General features: G+C 36.5%; 1 protein-coding gene across 1 annotated transcript in view; it reads right to left on the reverse strand.

The window, feature by feature from the left end:
* LOC139132188 (uncharacterized) overlaps positions 1–23,307 on the reverse strand; it is a 212,236-nt gene that overhangs the window by 6,377 nt on the left and 182,552 nt on the right. Inside the window, exons 8-9 of the mRNA XM_070698577.1 lie at positions 1,306–1,766; positions 5–547 (exon numbers count right to left, since the gene is read on the reverse strand). Coding sequence (XP_070554678.1) covers positions 5–547; positions 1,306–1,766 — 1,004 coding nt within the window. The remainder of the gene's footprint in view (positions 1–4; positions 548–1,305; positions 1,767–23,307) is intronic.

Consider the following 23,307-nt stretch of genomic DNA (forward strand, 5'->3'; position numbering starts at 1 on the left):
TCACCGCTGTAATCTTACTCTTGCAAAGTGACGTCAACGTGTTGATGGCACCTGGCACAAAAGATATATTTCCCTTGTGTTTATCTGCCTGAGCCAGTGTCCATAAGGTATTAGCTGCCGACTCCTGCACGTCAGGTCGATCCTTCTTCAAAAGGTCAATTAGTAGCGGTACTCCACCTAGTTTCACGATCCATCCTTTGTTGGTGTCATTCACTGCAATGTTACCCAGTCCCGTCGTGATTTCAAGTGCTGAATATGTGCCGCCTTCAGTTATACTCTTAAGCCCCGGGTCGCCAAGTGCTCTTTTTAAGATTTCGAGAATGTAAGCGATCAACTTTATATCTGCTTCCAAAAGATCAATTTTGTTGTCTTCAATTATGTAGGAGAGTGTCAACAGGGCGCCTATGGCCAGAGATCTGTCCTGTGACTTCATAAACGGAGCTATTCTTTCGATGGCGCGTATGTCCCGATACACTTGTTTGTTCTCGGTTGCCTTGGCGCAGTTATGCAGGACGCCAAATGCTGACTTCAAGAGATACAATCTCTTCTGTTCAATAGACATAATTGATTTTTAAACAGTAATGAAAGCATTGATTAAGTTTGTACCGTGGTGTTTCATAAACAAATCTTTGGGCATCATTGAGCACGTTCAGATAGTGTCTAGGCTTCTCTTACTATCGATGCAATTTATATTAATGTTGCCTGTCTTCACTTCATTCCTTTAAATTTAAAATAAAATGCAATAAATCTGCAAATTTACGCTGATTGGCTGCAATACGAAAAGAGATGATGCTGTGTACTCACTGCAGCAGTAACACTTTAAGACTGAGCGTATTAAAAGAGGATAAAAATGCCGCAATATATATTTTACATAAGGCCAAAAAATATTGTTTCTGATCACCGCCCGCATCATGTCAGAACCTGCGCGTCATGATTTTTTGGGGGGAGGGGGTTACGTGTTCATCACTACAGTTATCCTTGATATCCTGTTTGCATGTCAAAACGTGATAAAAAGAAAACGGAAGTGTTATGCAGCCGGTGATAAAAGACAATAGCTGTTGCAATAGTGCCAAACTAGCATTATTAAGAAAAAAATAAAAAAAGAAAGGAAATAAAAGTAAAAGAAAAAAGCAAACCACGTCGCCGCATCACTTCTGCTGAATGTCAAGGACCAGAAACATTTTTTGCCAAACTTTTTATCGTTTGCAATATCCACAACGTAACACTATCACACTATCGAATCCGACCATGAACTTCCACATGTATTTCACGATTGCACTTTGAAAATACAGTGTACACTTTTACCTCATTTACCACTCCTGTCGGTCCAAATCTATCAATATCTTTCAGCACGAGTTCAAGAAGCCCCGACTGTCCGAACTGCTTACATAGTTTCAGGCTGTTATCAGAGTAATTCCAACACAGGCTTCGCAACAAGGTTATGCCAATCCAGGTTTGTTTGCTAGGGGTCATATCTCCCATTTCTTGAAGACATTGCATCAACTTTGTCAGCTCGTGGCCTCCTCCAAGACTCGCTAAGTGATCGCCAAAACGCTGACGCAGTCGCTCATCACTCGTCCTGTTGAACGGTAGAATGATAGTTCCGTATACTTTCTGGACGGCTATCATAATGTCAACTTCACTCCCTTTCGCCAAGAGTTCCACTGTTTCTCTCATGGCGAACATTATGGCATTTAAGCCTGTACCACTTATCTCAACTTTAAATCCGCCCGACTCAAAATCAACGCCTTCATCTTCATCTATTTCTGAAATATAAGAATTTTAAAAAATGTCTCTCTTTTTCAACATAGCTTTGAGTTTACCTTATTTCGAAACTACATTGAGTCGGATATATTGTCTGAGAATAAGAAGTACTAAAATCCGGTACGTTCTCGCAGAAGTGGCAAATGATATAAGACATATAATGTTTCCAATGGAATTTTACGACTGTATTCTCATATATTTGTCAGTGTATGCCTCCTCTTCGCCAGTAATCCGTATACCGATTCGATCAGTCCAAGTGATCAGTCCTACATAGTCGCCGTTAATTTAGCCGTTCTTCCTAAGTATATAGCTCTGCCATTTGCAAACTAGATTGAATTTGAGTACTAAAACGGCTGTGAAATCGATCAGACTTCAAGGTGTAGTGATCACACTTAGTTTTAATTACTGTAAGTCTGGTTAGTCTGATATACTCTTGATCAACTTATTTGCATCATATTGAATAAGTTTGTTTGTGATGAGGTCAAATGTCAAAAGTGAATGAACTTAATTTGTTCAGACTTTTGATATTTGTCAAACTTACTTTTGTCTATTTTGAAATTTAGTAAATTTTCAATCAGGTTCGAACTCACAACGTAGGACGCCCAGTTACCCAGTGAAGACATCAGTCAACCCCGCTCGGCAAAGTCTGAACAGTTAAGACTATCCAGCTTAGATATATGGCCTACTTACGTAAATTAATTAAAATTCAAATGAGCTACTAATCGAAATGTCGTACCTATCAAACCTTTATGTAAATTTCAATCAATAAATGTCAGATGTCTGGTCAAAATCAATGTATTCATTATTAGAACATAACTAAATACAAATATGTTAAATGTGCAAATGAGCAAATAATTTTTTGATACATTCATAAAACGTCCAGTACAGCTGGACCAAAATATGACCACCATACCTGAAAATCATGATGAAATTAATGGTATTGGACGTTCTTATGTAACGCCTCATATAGAATAATTGTTAAATAATATGCAAAATAGCTTATGCCATGTAAGCAATGCCAACAAAAAGTTTGAGTACCTGTTTAATCAAATTTGGCACATGAGGAACGTTTCCAATTGCACAGTCAGTAATTATGCAAACGGCCGTTCATTATACAGGCTACAACCACTCAAATTTAATCAGATATAGACCTCATGATTTTTCTGCGTATCGAATCGCATGATATTTTAACCAGCAGTCTTAAGTTATGACATGAAAAACTCTGCCTACCGACTAACGGGAACATACACAGACATCGTGGCGACATTGAACATCGTTTGAATCTCTGGCCAAGGTTTTCAAAAATTGAAGTGTTTACTCTGTTTTATGTTCTCTGTCGAGTTAGGTTGACACGATAATTTCTACCCCGTTTTACTGGAAAGGACAGGGATTCGTATGTTTCACTGTGGACCTTCGAGGAAAACGAGAGGTCTATGGTTTCACTTATTAATGACAACAATAACGTGAGTAATTAATTATACGCCTTTCGTAAGTAAACAATTCTGGTAAGCCTCGATAAATTTCAAACTTTTCTTATAGGTTTTGAAAGTGCAGCGACCTCTTGTAGCGATAGCTGTTCTTCCCATACCTGTAAACATTTCGAAGGTATATATATCGTCTTGGTCAAATAAAACGATAACAAGCTTCGAATTCAAAAAGTAACAGCATTGATAAAATAGATGTACGTGATGAGAGATGAAATACTCAGCATTATTATCTAATGGAACAGGACAAACAGATGTGTAACCTTGAGAGGTAGGATTGATCTTTATCAAAGCTTTCCTTGCCGCCTGCATGACAGCAGTATTTCCAGATCGTTTTAGTGACTTTAGAGATGTTATAACGCCTGGTGCAGAAGCGATTTCCAAATGTGCGAGAAGCCAAAGTGTATTAGCAGCAGACTCCTGTACGTCGGGTTCTTTCCGTTTCAACAGGTCAACAAGGACCGCTACTCCGCCCAAGTCAACGATCAGACCTTTGTTCTTGTTATTCATTGCTATGTTACCAACCGCTCTCGACATATCAGCTATCGAATATGCACATGCTTTCATGTTACCCTTTAACTCTGGATTTTTAATTGCCACCTTTAACGTGCTTAGAGTATAGATAATCAAGTGTTTTTCTGCAGCCAAAACGTTGACGTCTTGGTCCTCGACGATCTCAGATAATATTAACATTGCTCCCATTGCTAATGTTAAGTCCTCGGACTTCAGAATCGGAGATAGTTTTTCAATAGCACGTAGATCTCTATAGGTTTGTCTGTTCTGAGTGACCTTTGCGCAGTAATATAACAGAACTACCGCCGATATGGTAGGGACCATCTTCTTTGTGCCTGAGGAAAAAGTTCATGATTCAACTATAGATTTTACTTAGAATAAATTATGTCCTTTGCTGTGAAAGTTCTGAGATCTAAGACGTGAAAAAACACGCTATCTTCCAAGACGTGGTACAGGTTGCATAAGTCGAGGTTGTTTGCCGGACTGTAAAATCTTGAGGGATATACCCTTCAATCATATTATCAACAGTTTATCGATGCAGAATTAAGTTAAAAATAAGATTCTTATACAGCATTATTTTCATATCTTCTTTCGAACCTATTTCAGACAATTAATAACGAAATAACATCTGTTAAAGGGATAGTCCACCCAAAATTTCATCAGCTGTATACAGGTGTATACTAATGTCATGAAATCATTTTTCATTACTTTTTGTACAGACAGAGCGATTTGTTGGAGATACACACGTAAAAAATATAAAAATCAGGCAATATGGACTGAGACTTTTCTAGCTGACTGTACGCGGCCATATTGTCTATTTCCTCCGCAAAGCATGCCGGGAGAAATGCCCGGACGATGACGTAAAGTTTTCGGGTTTTTGATGCATTGGCTAGGGGGTCCAATCCAGGGAGTCCTCTCAGATATAGACATCACACGTAAGTATTACGGATGTACCAATAATCGTGAGCGACATAGGCATTATGCATGATTCGAAATCCTAAAAAAGCCTCTATAAATTGTTGCCGGTAAAGGTTGGCACTGACATAAGTTGTCAGAACTATAAGTAGGCTGCAGTACAAATTTTTGCGTATTCGAAGCCATTTCCACAGGAAGGACTTCTTCAGCAGTTTGACAATCCATAGTCAAATAGTGATTAGCAAAATACTTCAAGATGATGAGGTACCACAAAACTAACACTGCAAAGCAAATGCATCGGTGAAAAGGAGGACGTCAAGGACGATTGAGAGAGACACTCTCCGCAACAGAATGGAGGTTTATAGTTTAAATATGATTTTTTTCTGTATCGCCGGAGTTTTGTTGTGATCACTTTTCTACAAAAAGTTTACTTTTCATCCTTGTTATTCTGATGACATCGCATTTGTATTTAAAACATAATAAAGTTCGCTTGATGAACTTATATCAGAAAGTTTTATTTTTGCTCGGTCATGCTTAACCACATCAATGCAACTAGCGTCCAAGCGTCACATCACCGTAAATGATCGATACGTTGAAATGCGTTATCTGGAACAGGACATGGGTGCAAATGAGTTCGCCGGGAAAAAATCGATAGAGGGAACTAAAGCAGAACTTTCACTGACCTCGAGAAAATTTCCGACATGACAAAATATATGAAGTTTTCTTCTTTTTCTATAAAAAGTGTAGGCAGCTCAAAGTTAAATTCATTATCGGGCCTTTGTGTTATAGGTTGAATTTTTCCACGATACCACGGCAGTAAGTAGCGTCGAAAAACATCATACCGAGAGATTTCGCCACGTTAAATAAACAAGTAGCAGTAAGTGAAGGTCGTTACCAGTGCGGAAGTTTAAGGAATTTTCGAGAAAAACCTAATCACATGTTTTTCAATACAAAATGAAACAACGTTTTATATGAGCACACTTCACGGCGGCCGTACAACTAGTCTGGTTCCCTGACCCATTTTCCCCGGTAGAGGGCGTGGGAAAAATAGGGTCAGGTACCGGGTAGCCATCTTGAACAGAATTTTGTTCAAGATGGCGTAGGTTAGTCACCTGACAGAACATTCTACAACAAATATGGCTGCTACCATGAAAACGCCGGTCAAAATTCGACTGGATCAGAATTATGTTCGAACATTGGTATCCGAACCAAAAACATTGGCACACGAGACGGGAAACATAAACTGAAAGGATTAATCCAGAAGTACGGGGAAATAGAGGTGATTGAAGGCTGGCTGTGATATCGCAGCAGTACTTGTGGCGTGTATCGAACACGCTAGGGTCATTGAGGTCATCGCCGACTGTGGCGTGACCCCAATGACCCGAGCACGTTCGATACACGCTTTAAGTACTGCTGCGATATCACAGCTAATTGAAAGCAAACTTTGTTGGAACTGTGAACGACGATTGATTTCGATGGATAGAATGGTGTCCGAATTTCGTGAAAAATGCCAGGCATCATGTCGACGTTCTAAAAGTATCAAGAGGTGTGCTAAATCACAGTGGCTAAATCATGGAGGTAGAAAGTCTTTCTTTCTACCTCCACGGCTTTGTGGTACAAACAAGAAGTTGGTGTAAAGTGAGCCTGAAAGTGCGAAACCCAAGAAACATGAGAAAAAGTTACAAGTGTTACTTTCATCCAATCACAGCTTGTTTTATTTTAACCCAATAGCGTCCATGTTTACATTTGCCGGTACCTGACCCTATATTTCCCCACGCCCTCTACCGGGGAAAATGGGTCAGGGAACCAGACTACACGTACAACCACGCCATGTTGGATGGAAGTGAAAACGAGGCTCTCTAGCTGTTGGAAGATTTCCAGGAATTTCCAAAGGTAGAGATCAGAGTGCATTATGTAATTCCAATTTTCCATTCAACCGCAGCAACACACAACGTCATTGAGCTAAAGCCAGGGAACTTTCAGTTCAAGAGTGAAAAATGGAATCAGATACTCGATATGATGTGTGATCGAAAATTTTTAGCGTTTCACTCCTCAGTCAGTCCATTCAGATTGATTATTCCTCATGGCTGCTTTCTCTCCAATTTGCTATAGTACGTGACTTTTTATTAATGTTGTCATATTGTCGAACGGTACTTTAATTCATTCCTTTTTTATGTAATTTTTCCCAACGACCAGTCGCATGGTCGTGGCTGTAAAGTGGTGAATTATTTGCCGACATTTTTCTCCAAGACGTTTTTTGTAAAGTAGTGGCTTTCAGCTTCATGACTTTTTTTTCATGATTTTTTTCTCCAACACCGGTCGTTACGTCGTGATTTTCAGGTTTTGACTTTTTTCAGTAATTTTTCTCCATGACCGGTCACCAGGTCACGGCTTTCAGCTTTTTACTTTTTTCTTTAACTATTCCACGACCGGTCGCCTGGTAGTAGCTATAAAGTGATGAGTTTTTCCCGACATGTTTTTTCCACGACAGATCGTGAGGTAGTGGCTTTCAGCCTTTTTACTTTCTTCTGTATTCTCTTTCCACGTATTCTCTCATGGCCGTAAAGTGTTGTATTTTTTCCCCCGCCGGTCGTGAGGTCGTGACTTTCACGTTTGTGACTTTTTTGTATTTTCTGTCCGCGGCCGGTCGCCAGGACGTGGCTGTAAAGTGTTGAATTTTCCCGACATTTTTCTCAACGACTGTCGTGAGGTCGTTGCTTTCAGATTTTGACCTTTTTCTGTATTTTTTCCCAAAGACTGCACCAAGTTGACAGCAGACAAACGGCGACTCAAATCCGAGTCCGCGATCACTCTATTCCTACCTCCATGGCGGTTTCTAATTACCGGTAGCTCACGACCAGTTCAATGTGAGTTGTGAGTAAAGGAAAATTTTAGTGTATGTTTTATGACTCACGTTGAAAGGATAAATTAAAATTTCATTTTGATAGTGCCTCGAGAACATTACAGTGTGTTTGAAGTTTACTTTATTGCCCCGGCGAACATGAAAATGCATGTGCTATTGTATGTTAGATGAGGAACACTCCATTTATAGTTGACATATGCGCCGTTTCCGGTCGTCCGCTTTGTCTCTCCTCCTCCCCATGGGGAACGATGCTTGGAATTATCTCGTAATTCATTCACTTCTTTTCTATATGTAATTAATTTATAGTAACTGAAAAACTAGCACTTTGGATTGGCATTTTTCGATAAAAGGTTCTTTGTTAGTCCCCGCGGACGTCGTCCGGGGACTATAAGATTGGAGACTATTAGATTCGGTTTCGTCCGAACGAGCGTGAGTCTGTGTGTCCGCAGCTGTAACTCAAAGATGCAAGGCCCAATTTTATTCAAACTTGGTACAAGGACAATGTACTATGGCATACCTAGGCATGTCAATTTTTGTCACGATACGATCCAAAATGGTCGCCTGGCGGCCATTTTGTTGCAATTTTTCATGTGTAGAGCCATTACTCGGACATGCACAGACTTGTTTTGTTCAAACTTGGCAAAAGGACAATGTGCTATGCAATAAATATGCATGTCGATTTTTGTTGTTAAACGCCCCATATGGCTGCCTGGTGGCCATTCTGTTGTGTTATTTTTCGTGTCTGGTGCTAATAAGCAGACATAACAAAACTGATTTTGTTCAAACTTGGCACAAGGACAATGTACTATTACACATATATGCATGTCAATATTTGTTGTGATACGCCCCAATATGGCAGCCTGGCGGCCATTGTTTTGCAATTGTTTTCATGTTTAGAGCCATTCCTCACACATGCCAAAACTGTTTTTCTTCACACATGGACAATCTATTATGACATACGTATGCATGTCAATTTTTGACACGATAGGTTTGATAATGGTCGTCTGGCAGCCATTTTATTGGCAATTGTTTTAGTATTTTGAGCCATTATGCTGACATGCCTGATCCTGATCTGATTTTTTCAAACTTGGCACAAGGACAATGTACGATGACAAACATATTCACGTCAACTTTTATCACAATATTATAAATGGCTCCTTCCCAAAAACTGCCACTTGCAATTTGGTGTTTGGCATGCATGCCATCAGCCTGAAACATCTGGCCAATAAAATCGTGAGTGGTCATGTGACCTTGGCTACCATGATTGATTTTCAAAATAATTCATGATTATTTCAACATATTTCTTCTCAAGAACAAGCAGTTACTGTGTTCTGTACAAGGTTATATTACCATTGTCTACAAAATGCGTTAACATTTCGGAGTCCATATCATTTGCATGACAATACAATGCGGACGCCAGAACTTTTTGATAGATTGTAAAATGGTCAAAATGAGATGTGGTTGTTTTTAGATTTGCTGAAAAAATGGTTTAAAATTAGCATTCCACCTCGATTTTATGGCGCCCTTAACGACCACTTCTCTCCTTCTCCATTTTAATCGCTTTCATTAATATTCAAAAAAGTCTTTCAACATATTTCTCTAGTGTATTCAAAGAGACAGAGTAAACACTCTTCCTAACAAGCCGTGGGCTTGCAAACTGCATTTGCAATTGGCCATTTTCATGACCCTTTCATTCTGGTATTTCCATTGGTATTAATCCAACAGTTTTGTTATGTTAATTCACCCTTTGAATGAAATGCGATGTCCTCTTGCTCAAAAATTCATCCTGGTATTTCCATCGGTATAATCAATCAGTTTTGTTAATTCATCCTTTGAGCACCAGTCAATTTTTGTCGCCTTCGTAAAATGTACCCCTGTTATTTTTTTTTTATTTTGCCAAAATTTGGATATAAGAGTTATGAAATGAAATGTGATGTCCCTTTGCTCAAAAATTATCAAAAACTTTTACACAAAATGAAATATGCAATAAAAAAATTGACATTCCATTCGGATTTTATGGCGCCCTCAACGGCCACTTTTTTCTATGTTTTAATCACTTTCATTCAAATGACGCTTCACATTTCTCTACTAGTATTCAAAGAGACAGAGTAAACACTCTAATCTTAACCAATTGTGGGCTTGCAAGCAGCATTTGCAATTGACCATTTTCATGACCCTTTAATTGTCGTATTTCCACTGGTATTAATCCAACAGCTTTGTTATGTTAATTATCCTTTGAATGAAATGCGATGTCCTCTTGCTCAAAATTTATAAAAACAAATACACAAAGAATCATGAAAATTAGTAAAATTTTGGCGGGAAAAAACTCACTCAAAGGGTTAAAAACTCTACATCAGGAGTTGCATTTTCTAAATTTTGTAGTTTTTTTTACCCATATATCTCATTTTTTAGAACAAAACTGTTTGTGCATGTGAACTTGACCAAGTGGTTATGATGATGGACTTCCATGTTACGGCAGATCCAGGTTCAAAAGCCATCAAAATACAAGTTGATTTTACACATTCCATGCTCCTTGCACAGAAATGTTCATTCAGACAACATGCCAACAGAAGTACCAGGATAGACAGTCATGAAAATGTGACTATTGGATTTATGCACTTTCAATGTATTACAGTGACAGAATTTATATTTTGCGGGGACTATGTAATTGACAATGACTTGTTATAAAAAGATTTGTCAATATATTTAAACGAGCCTTGCAATGGCTAAACAGACGGAGCAATTTTGTCATCCAATTCTCTTCAGGGCGTGTGAAATCCAACATCGTTTGTTGTCTAGTGATAATAGCTAGCTTGCAATGCTGATCGAAATGTTTTGCCCGAGAATACACCAATTTAGGGTAAGTTAGAGTTCGTTTCGTCACCAGGTGATATCGGAGACGTGTTGAGCTCTATGTAATAAAATAAGCATGGCCTCCTGTCGCATTGTAACTTGTGCAGCTTCCTAAGGCAACTGGTGGAGGCACTTACGTTCCCTTGTTTTACTTCTGATTCTGTCGATATGTCCGTATTTCATTAGAAACAACAGATTCGAAATCCTTGAGTTAGGAATCGCTGAAGTCTTGTTCAAAGTTATAAGGTTGAATGCCTGGTGTATCTATAGCGCAGCAGCTCAATACAAAAGTATGGTAGATCAGACCCACTAGCGATACCCCTAGCTTCCTCAACCAAACACGAAAACTTTACGTCATCAACGGTGAAGCCTCTCTAAGGAGTTCCGATAGGTGGCGCTTCCAAACCGTTAAAATGGCGTCATACACAGCAGATAAAGAAATATTAATTTCAAGGATATTAAATAGCACTTTTCTTATCTTTTCATCGTAAATGTTACAAAAATAGTCTTCTTCAACTTTTAAAGGCAGGTTGTATTCTGGGTGGACTATTCCTTTAATTTCTAGACATTTATTCTTATATCTGTTGCTGGGTTCTGTAATTGTTTTGTTGTTTTTTATGTCACACTGCTTTCCAGGTTTTATCGCAAAGAATCAGCAATGATGAACAAAGGAAAGTATATACGCATGTGCCTTTGTCTAATTCATTCCTGTATATGTATATATGATCTGTGTATGTAATATCTTCGTTCCGTTATTTTAAAAGGTGTTTCGATTTTTTCAGGTGTCGACATCATAAACAACTTATAAGATCATTTAGGTTAAAGGTCCGGAACATATAAAACATCATATAATCTTTCGAACTTCTTGAATATGCAAATGGCAGCCACACATGTGGGAAAGACAATCCATAAATACTTATACGGCAGCAAAGATTTTCAACGATCATCCCTGGATCATCAGATAGTGATGAAAACAATTTACTATGATTGCACTAAAATATGGATAAATATTTTACAATATTTATGTGAATCTCATACCTCTTGCAGACAGGAATCAGTGTTTGCTACTGAAACGCTCTCATGTACACCCCTCCTGACCGTGACGGGACTTTTTAGTACAACTGGATTGGACGATTGGGAGCTAACCATCAGCGGATGTTTACCTTTCACATAAGCTTCTATCAAATCAGACACCGAGTCAAATTCTTCTGTTAAAAAGAAGAATTTGTGCTGTTTGGAGAGAAAAGTAAGAAAATTGGAAATTGACAATGTGCGCACTTGCATTTAAGAATTTTGCATGCTGTGTGAGGACTAGGGTCAAACTATACTAGCAAAATTGTACCACGTTTATTGAAACACTAATGAGTTAAGGACCGTCTCAGATTGTAGCATAAGTTCAAAAAGCAAATTCGTTCTTTTACCGGGAGGTTAGTAAACGTTTTGCCGTGCGCGTTTTTTAATTATCCACGGCCCCTTAGCTATTTAGTTGCTTTGGTCACTTCGTCTTTTCTGCGTGAATTAGAGTAGTATTTGAGTTATAAATTCCATTGCGTGTTAAAATTCCCACATTGCCAGCCCTGGGTTGGCTAGTCATGATGTTGGTCAAATTTTACCGAATATCACCACGGTAAAGTGATACTCATATCACTTTGATAGTTTGTGTGCTTTTCATATGGTAGCTATGTGATAATGTGTGCATGTGTGTCCTCCACTGAACTTCAGCTGTGCGGAGGAATCGCTGTCAAAATTGCCATACCTCAACACGTTCAATGACACACCTTTAGAAGAGTTTGGGATTAGGCCATGTGACGTGATTCTAGACTTTTACAATTCTTATTCGGTTGAATTGCCCATGATTATAGTTGAAAGGAGGAGGAATTGAAATGAAAATAAAAGTTGGTAAATTAGTCTAATTATTATAATTCGAAAACGGACAATACATAAATATAATTCCTGCAATTTAAGGTATTCCTCTCCATCCAAAAAGGTATTAAAATTGAACTTATACAGAGAGCTGAAGCGAAAAACATTAAGGTATTACGTGGATGTGTTTAGTTGAATATTTCATTTCATACATTGTACGTTAAAATTTCTATGTTATTTCTTTGATCTGTGTCAAATAAGGATATTAATAAAAATGGACACAATAAAATGCAATTTGATTATTGGATAAAGTATCATATACTCTACTTACATCTCGTTCTTTTATTAGAAAAATGAAGGTCTGTTCCATCCAATTTAGCAGACAACACAAACTGGCCAGAGCCATCTTCTTTTCGCCGGACGAGAAAATCTCCGTCATCTTTTAGAAGTTCATTGGCTTTTATTCTGGTTAAGCAGCCGTGGTACCAAACCATGAACGCCAATGTTTTGTCCTCTATAACCTTAATAAAGTAATAGATACGTTCATCTATTTGGGTTTCGCATATATAATTTCGGAGTAGTAACGTTGAAGTTAGATTATCAAATTCCCTCTTTATGCGCTGGCATACATAGACTGGCTCCAAGTTATAATTAGGTCTGGAAAGAAATGTTGCAATATTCTAAAAAATCAAAAGACGAAACTACCAGATTCTGAGATACAATCAGAAATAAAGCACTAGAAGAACTCGAATGCCTTGTCGAACGTGATTTCGTTGGCAGTGAAATGGCGAATACATCTCAACAGATATGGAACGTATACAATGCAGACTACGCCCGCAGTACTTTTGCGACAAAATTCAAATTTTTAACATTCACATAGTAGACTTTTTTCCCGTCAAGTTGACATAGTCCTTTAACTCTCTGTCCCGTGCTTTCAGACTCTTATTTTGATGTCCAAATAAGATGTTTTTATTCTTCATGGCGTTACAACAAGCATAGACACTTGAAGCCTCTATTGTCTATGCAATAAGAAACCACAAGAGTTTTGTCTAGTCCATAGGCAAAAACGATCTTCTTTATCTTGTAATATTTGTCAAGATCCAAACCACACTATCTCAGAATTGACATTCCTTTTTCAAATAGTCTTTAAACTACGGGAAGTTACCTTTCAAAAACTGTCATACCTGTTGTAGCTGTGATCCTACGTCTGTTCCGCCGCCAGAAATGTTTCTTCTCACGATTGGACGTTTTAGTAATACTTGAGCGGAGGATTTAATTGACGTTCCACTATTCATGTAGCTGTCTATTAAGTCAGAAACTGTCGTAAATCCATTTCCTTCGAACCTGTATTTTTGCTGATAACATAAAATGCTTCATAGAAAATCACACTTTGCCTATTAGTAATAAACTAAAAACCAACTTAACCACACAACTAAATCGTAACAGGAAGAGTATTATGTCGTATAAAACTGTTTGCTATACAGAAGTAAAGACTGACCAAAACGCCCAAAACAGCGAAGTGTTCGTCTTCTCCCCTTTATTAACAGAAAAGCAAACCAAAAATCTGGAGACAATCATAGGAAAGGTATATTTTTCAACTTACGTCCTGTTCTTTTATTAGTATGTGCTTGTCGGTTCCATCCGATTTTACAGACAACACAAACTGTCCAGCATAATGTGCGTTTCGCCGTACGAGGAAATCTCCATCTTCTTGCAAAAGTTGAGTTGCCTTTGCTTTTGGTAACATGTCATGGTACCACACCGTATGTGCCAATTCTAGGTCACCTGCAGGCTGTGGTATAACCCATTACTTAATTACTTTCTTTATTTACTTATTAATTTTTTTACGTGTTTATTTATTTATTTATTTATTTATTTATATATTTATTTATTTATTTATTAGCTTATTTATTTATGATGTGCATTTTTATTTATACAGTTATTAAGTAATTTGGTCGTTTTAATTTCGATTTTGCATAATATTTAATCATTTAATACATTCTGCATTTCCCTACGCACAAACAAACATATTTACTGTAAACACACACGACAAACAAACAAACACATTTAATATAGACACACAGTCATATATCGAATTATACAAATGGTAATTTGTGTTACTCATAATATATATATATATATATATATATATATATATATATATATGTATATATATATATATAATACCATATAAACTTAGTCGTGAATTTTCCTAGATGCATGAATTATTATATATATGTATGTATGTATGTATGTATGTATGTATGTATATATATATATAATATATATATATATATATATTATATATATATATATATATATATATATATATATATACTCAAACACTATCAAATTCAAATCGAACAACGGTTGTAATGTTTCCATCATATTTAGGTGCATATTCTTATAAACACATGTTCTCAGTCAAATTGACAATCGTACAGTAGTTCCAGGCATAATATGTCTATATATGAACATCAGTTTTAAATTAGCAGTTCACTTAATATTACACGTACTGTGCCGACCAGAATCCTATTTTGCATATGTCCATTATAAGAAAATCATGACCACTTTCCATGTAAGCAAAACACAGTTACCTCTCTTATTTGTTGAACCTCTTTATTCAGTCCGTCGATGTCACTAAACATAAGCATCAGAAGTCCTGACCGGCCGAACTGTTCGCAGAGTTTGGAACTGCTTACGGAATAATTTCTACATGTCTTTCTAATCAACGTTATTCCATAAAGGACATGCTCCCTCTCTGGTTCACTGTCATAAATCTCGTGAAGATATTGCAAGAACTTAGTCAATTCCTGTCCACCTTCTAGTCTCGCCAGATTATCGCCTAAGTTTCTATGAATCTTCTCATCTTCTGTACTTTCAAATGGCTTTGTTATGCATGAGAAGACTGCCTCCAAGGTGTTCAGGATGTCAACGCTTCTACTCCTTTTCAATAGGTCCACAGCTTTCTCCATCTTAGATAAAACAACATAAGTGTACGTAAAGCTTCGTCACATTCAGTTATCTCTTGGCATTGATACCTGGAAAATAATGCAACGTTACGGAGTTGTCTCAATGGGCACTGGAAGCTTTTACCCGTTGTTGGAGGTTATACTAGAAGAAATTCAATTGACAGGATGTGTCCTACTCTCAAATACTTTGATCGTGACCAAAGTAGAGACTTTGCGTGTTTGTAAAATACATTGTACATCATACTTCCCAGAAATATGACTTTGACATAACCGCTCTCCACCTCTGTGAGGAGCCTTGGTGTTAGACAGAACAGAGATGATCTCGATGACCTTTGTCATACATTGATACCTATCTACCTACCAACCTACCTACCTACCTACCTGCCTGACTGCTTCTCTGCCTGCCTGCCTGCCTGCATGCATACATACATACATATAAATACATACATACGTAATACATACATACATACATACCTACATACCTACATACATAAATACATACATACATACATACATACATACATACATACATACATACATACATACATACATACATACATACATACATACATACATACATACAGCCTCGACTTGGATACAGCTGCAAACGTTTACATTGAACCTCGATCTCGAAAAAGCTGCAAAAATTGTATATATGTATATAAACATATATATATATAAACATATATATATATATATATATATATATATATATATATATATATATATATAATTATATAATATATATATATATGGCCTCGATTTGGTTAAAACTGCAAAATTTTACATACAAACTTGTGCTGGAGAAAGCTGGGAAGTTTTACACACAGACTCAATTGAAAATTGTTCATTCTGCCAGAAAATTTCTCATACAGCCCAGATCGACTATCGCCGAAATTTTAAATGTACACTAAAGAGTCACAACTTTTCAAGATATATATGGACGCGGTCAAATTTTACATATATCCTCGTTTTCGAAACAAGATAATCACTTTTAGGCCGTGGGGTAAAGGGGATATACGTGCACCCCCCCCCCACAGGATAACAAACCTGTATTTTTCAGAAGCCTTGGGATCCCTAGAATAAAAAATGGAATTTTAACAGAAAAAATATAGGGATGGAATAGCTGTTATGGTCATGTTTTGAAGGGTACCGCAAAATCACGATTTTGCAACCCAATTGCATTTTCGTAAAATCTTTATTCTTGTAAGTCATCTGCTGAGCTTATTTTTAACATAACCTCACGTGTTTGGTATCATTAGAAAGGCAATTGTTTTTTCTTTAAGATGACATATTGCAACATGCAATATATTCTACAGTTTTTGTGAAATATGACCAAAACTTACCCCATACCCCAAAGTTTAACATTGCAAATTACAGTAAATCTCAAATTCTACCAATTTTTTAGCTAGGCAGAATAAAAATGCAATTCTTTGTATGAAATTGTGTTTATTGGTACAGGGACATGTCAGAATATGAAATAGACTTTTAACAGAAAAAATATTGGGTCTCTACAGCTGTAACAGTCATATTTTGAAGGGTACCGCAACATTACAGTGTTGCAGGTTTGCATGAATTTTGTTAAAGCTGTCTTCCTATAAGTCATCTGCTGAGCTTGTTTTTGAACATAACAACACTTGTTAGATATCATTAGAAAGATAATTTACTAGTCTTTAAAATGACATATTGTAACATGCACTATCTTGTATAGTATACATGAAATATGAACAATACTTATCCAATACCCCGAAGTTTACATTGACAATTGCAGTCATAGCTAAAACCAAAGTTTACATTGACAATTGCAGTCATAGCTAAAATCAAATTCTACCAATTTTTTAGCTAGACACAAAAAATCTGCCCATTTTGCTATTAAATCTGTTTTATTTGGTACAGGGACATGTCAGAAATATGAAATAGACTTTTAACAGAAAAAATATTGGGACTCTACAGCTGTAACAGTCATATTTTGAAGGGTACCACAATATCACAGTGTTGCAGATTTGCATGCATTTTTGTTAAACCTGTCTTCCTATAAGTCATCTGCTGAGCTTGTTTTTGAACATAACCACACTTGTTAGATATCATTAGAAAGATAATTTACTAGTCTTTAAAATGACATATTGTAACATGCACTATCTTGTATAGTATTCATGAAATATGACCAAAACTTGCCCCATACCCCAAAGTTTACATTGAAAATTGCAGTCATAGCTAAAATCAAATTCTATCAATTTTTTAGCTAGACACAAAAAATCTGCCCATTTTTGCTATTAAATCTGTTTTATTTGGTACAGGGATATGTCAGAAATATGAAATAGACTTTTAACAGAAAAAATATTGGAATTCTGTAGTTGTAACAGTCATATTTTGAAAGGTACGGCAAAATCTCCGTATTCCTGACTTGCATGCATTTTTGTTGAAACTCTCTTCTTGTAAGTCATCCGCTGAGGTTTTTATTGAATATAATGTAAGTTGTTAGGTACCATTGAAAAGATAATTTACTAGTCTTTAAAATGACGTATTGTAACATGCAATATCTTGTATAGTTTGTATGAAATATGACCAAAACTTACCCCATACCCCAAAGTTTACATCTAAAATTGCAGTCATAGCTAAAATCAAATTCTACCAATTTTTTTACGCAGACATAAAAAAATTGGGCAATGTTTTGTATTAAATCTGTTTTATTTGGTACGGGGACATGTTAAGAATATGAAATAGACTTTTAACAGAAAAAATATTGGGATTCTATAGCTGTAACAGTCATATTTTTAAGGGTACAGCAAAATCTCAGTATTACTGACCCGCATGCGTTTTTGTTAAATCTGTCTTCCTATAAGTCGTCTGCTGAGCTTGTTATTGATTATAACCTGGCTTGATTGGTATCATTAGAAAGTTAATTAAGTAGTGCTTTAAATGACATATTGTAATATGCAATATCTTGTATAGTTTTCATGAAATATGACAAAAACTTTCCCCATACCCCAAAGTGTATATCCAAAGATACTGACATAGCTAACGTCAAATTCTTCTAACATGTTTCAGTACCAAGTATAATTGATTTAATACAAAACATTGCTGTTTTTATTGTGTGTCACTACGGCCCAAAAGTATGCCTCAGTGTACGGTATTCCGCGAAGCATAATTTCTATCGAACAGCGATCTCAGCCGGTCGCTATTGACAACGGCGAACATTGTATCAATTTATTTTCAATAGATTATCGATCGAAAACCTGTTTGGGCGCCGCTTGCGCCGGGCGCTCGTGTGTTGAGGTACGTCATAAACATTTCCACAATAACCCGTATATTGACTTATACACTTTAACATCAGGTAGCCGTTGGTTTCCTGTACTGAAATTAAATCGACGACAATTTTTTCAGTTTTTGTGATACTTTTACGTACGTTTCAGCACATTTTGGCGCACCTCGGCGAAGTTTGGCGCCATTGCGAACGGGGAACTACATGCGAGTGAGCGAGACAACAATGTATCAATTTCGGACAAAAGGATATCGATCGATAACGTTCACTGCACGACTACAGTGGAGACTCTACGCCCGTTCGCCTCTGTTCTGTGTTATTTTTGCAGTTTACTGGAATTTTCATAGTTTATATTCGCCAAAATTTGGTATAAATTACAACAACCTGACGGGTATTTGGTCTGTACAATTTAAGAGACGCTAACCGATTAAAATGGGTTAATATTAGACCCTGATTCTGCATATGCAAAGGCCGTAAGATGGCCATTTTATTAAGGGCAAGAGCAAAAATTCTGCGATCGGAAAAGTAAACTGCAACTAAAACAAGTTTCGTCGAGAAATTCAAAAAACTAAAACGACAGCAATTTTGTATATATATCAAGGAAACACCGTGCCACTTTTCACTATAATTGGTTCAGAATTGAGAAATTTGAACGAGCGATAGTTGTACGGTCTGTTCAGTACATTAAACGCCATTGTTTTCTATGGGAATTCGAGCAGATTAGACACATCGTAAAATGAAAAATACATCTGGAAAAAAACGTTGGTTTAACTTTTTCATTTCGCTGTTATTTTTTATAATATTTGGTATGACACATATCATGAAGGGTAACTAAAACTCTATGGTTTTATTTTTTTTTAGTTTCCCTCTTATTTTTATGAAATGACGAGTTGAAGATCGTTTTGCTGTTGACTGTGTTTTTACTTGATTTTGCATATGTCTCTTATCGCTTACGTATTTTTGGAATTCCCTTGTAAAATTCTTCCCAAAATATTATAATTGTAAGGGCAGCATATACGGGAAATAGGACCTGTTGCTCTTTCGTTAATATTTAGATGTGCAGCAAGGAAATACGGCGAAATTTTCAACATGACGCGGGAGGTGAAATTGACTCTCTGAACGCGCACTCCACGTATGTGTGGCGAAAATTCGGGACGCTATTACCGTACAAAATGGGGCGCCTCTGGGCCGTAGTGAAGGGACAATGTAGGTAAAAACAGTAATATGAAATAATATTTTAACAGAAAAAATATTGGGATGTTATAGCTGTAACGGTCATTTTTTGAAGCATAATACACAATCACAATATAGTTTACTCGCATGAGTTTTTGTTAAACTGTCTTCTTGTAAGTTGTCTGCTGAGCTTGTTTTTGAATACAACATGGTATGTTAGGTATTATTAAAAAGGTAATTTACTCGCCCTTAAAATGAAATATAGTGACATGCAATATCCTGTATAATTTTCATGACATAATATGACCAAAACTTACCCATACCCCATGGTTTATATAGAAAGTACTGTCATAGCTAACGTGATCAAATTCCGCAAATTTTTAGCTAGACATGATAAAAAGGGCACTGTTTTGGTATTAAATCTGTTGTATTTGGTACCTGGTCATGTCAAAAATGTGAAATAGACTTTTAACAAAAACAATATTTGGATTGTATAGTTGTAACAGCCATATTTTGAAGGGTAACGCAAAATTGCAGTACCGCAGACTGGCACCTTTTTTGTTAAATTATTCTTCTTGTAAGTCATCTGCCGAGCTTATTTTGTAACATAACCTGGCTTGTGGGGTATCATTAGTAGGGCAATTTATTCGTCTTCAAGATGACATATTGTAATATGCAATGGCCTTCACAGTTATCCTGAAATATGGTCAAATTTACCCCATACCCCAAAAGTTCAAATCGCAAATTATCTTAAATTCTACCATTTTTTGCAAATTCTACCATTTTTTGCTACACATAATACAAAAGGCAATTCTTATATGAAATCTGATTTGTTTGTTATAAAAGTATGTCACAAGTATGAAATAAACTTTTAACGGGAAGATGATACTATTTAGTAGCCATTTGGATCATTTTTGGAGGGGAAACCCATATATAGGAAATGTATGTGTTTCGGCAAATTTGCCATGATACCTGGGTACCCTTCCAAATATGATCCAAAAGGCTACAAAATCATATTATATTCCTGTTTAAAGTTAATTTCATATTTGTGACATACTTTTTTAACAAAATCACAGATTTCATAGGTTGCATACAGGCATTGCCCTTTGTATAAAAAGTTAATAAATTGTAAACAAATGGTAGAGTTTCAGATTCGCTGTAATTTGCTTTGTAATTTTCAACGTAAACTTTGGGGTATGGGGTAAGTTTTGGTCATATTTCATGAATACTATACAAGATAGTGCATGTTGCAATATGTTATCGTAAAGGAGAATAAATTACCTTTCCAATGGTACCTAACAAGTTAGATTATATTCAAAAACAAGCTCAGCAGATGTCTTAAAAGAAGACAGGTTTAACAAAAATGCATGCAAATCTGCAACACTGTGATATTGCGGTACCCTTCAAAATATGACTGTTACAGTTGTAGAGACCCAATATTTTTTCTGTTAAAAGTCTATTTCATATTTCTGACATGTCCCTGTATCAAATAAAACAGATTTAATGGCAAAAATGGCCAGATTTTTTGTGTCTAGCAAAAAAATTGGTAGAATTTGATTTTAGCTATGACTGCAATTTTAGATGTAAACTTTGGGGTATGGGGTAAGTATTGATCATATTTCATCATATTTCATGAATACTATACAAGATAGTGCATGTTGCAATATGTTATCGTAAAGCAGAATAATTACCTTCTCAATGGTACCTAACAAGTTAGATTATATTCAAAAAACAGCTCAGCAGATGTCTTATAGGAAGAAAGCTTTAACAAAAATGCATGCAAATCTGCAACACTGTGATATTGCGGTACCCTTCAAAATATGACTGTTACAGCTGTAGAGTCAAAATATTTTTTCTGTTAAAAGTTTATTTCATATTTCTGACATGTTGTTGTACTAAATAAAACACAATTAATAGCAAAAATGGGCAGATTTTTGTGTCTAGGTAAAAAATTGGTAGAATTTGATTTTAGCTATGACTGCAATTGTCAATGTAAACTTTGGAGTATTGGGTAAGTTTTGGTTATATTTCATGAATACTATACAAGATAGTGCATGTTACAATATGTCATTTTAAAGACTAGTAAATTATCTTTCTAATGATACCTAACAAATTAGATTATATTCAAAAACAAGCTCAGCAGGTGACTGATATGAAGACAGCTTTAACAAAAATGCATGCAAATCTGCAACACTGTGATATTGCGGTACTCTCCAAAATATGACTGTTACAGCTGTAGAGACCCAATATTTTTTCTGTTAAAAGTCTATTTCATATTTCTGACATGTCCCTGTACCAAATAAAACCAATTTCATACAAAGAATTGCATTTTTTATTCTGCCTAGCTAAAAAATTGGTAGAATTTGAAATTTACTGTAATTTGCAATGTTAAACTTTGGGGTATGGGCACAGGGTCCGGCGAGCAATATTCGTCTAGAAATTATGAATATGATCAATAAATGTCTTGTATTAAACTTTTTTTTTCATTATACAAGCCTTACCTGTGTCTAGTGTGTGCCTATTACTTTACCCTAGCTATCTGTGGATAGTATTTCAAAGAAAACAGTCTATATCTGTTAATTGCCCTCCCTAATCCCCTTCATTAATTTGTTCTGCCGATCGCCAACGCGGGGGCTTATCGCCCTGACCAAATACCTCGTTAGCAGCTCATAAGGTAGTAGTCCGTCTACTACCTTATGAGCTGCTAACGAGGTATTTGGTCAGGGCGATAAGCCCCCGCGTTGGCGATCGGCAGAACAAATTAATGAAGGGGATTAGGGAGGGCAATTAACAGATATAGACTGTTTTCTTTGAAATACTATCCACAGATAGCTAGGGTAAAGTAATAGGCACACACTAGACACAGGTAAGGCTTGTATAATGAAAAAAAAGTTTAATACAAGACATTTATTGATCATATTCATAATTTCTAGACGAATATTGCTCGCCGGACCTGTGGTATGGGGTAAGTTTTGGTCATATTTCACAAAAACTGTAGAATATATTGCATGTTGCATATGTCATCTTAAAGAAAAAAAAATTGCCTTTCTAATGAGGCCAAACACTTGAGGTTATGTTAAAAAATAAGCTCAGCAGATGACTTACAAGAAGACAGATTTGACGAAAATGCAATTGGGTTGCAAAATCGTGATTTTGCGGTACCCTTCAAAACATGACCAAAACAGCTATTCCATCCCTATATTTTTTCTGTTAAAATTCCATTTCGTATTCTAAGGATCCCAAGGCTTCTGAAAAATACAGGTTTGTTATTCTGTGGGGGGGGGGGATGCACGTAGACACCCTCTAGCCCACGGACTATTTCTAATTGTACTTATGGTCGCAACTGGATTTACATACAGAATGTGGCGCTCAAATGGTCTACATAAACAACTAGGCTTGGTTTTTGGCTAGGATGACACCAATACACAAAAAGTGGTGCCTCTGCTTTGCAAGATTATTTTGAACTTTTTCCTATTTTGGGGGGATTGTGCATTTGCTACAGACAACACGTGTTTTCTAAGCACACAGACACACACAACAATGGCATTTGCCGCTACTGCCTCAGTGACATACATGGGGTCTTGCGACCTCAGAGGCAGATATAATAGATCATAGAGTTGCCGCATGCAATGCAAAGATGGTAGC

The sequence above is a fragment of the Ptychodera flava genome, chromosome 4 (assembly GCF_041260155.1).
Source record: "Ptychodera flava strain L36383 chromosome 4, AS_Pfla_20210202, whole genome shotgun sequence".
NCBI classification, from domain to species: domain Eukaryota; kingdom Metazoa; phylum Hemichordata; class Enteropneusta; family Ptychoderidae; genus Ptychodera; species Ptychodera flava.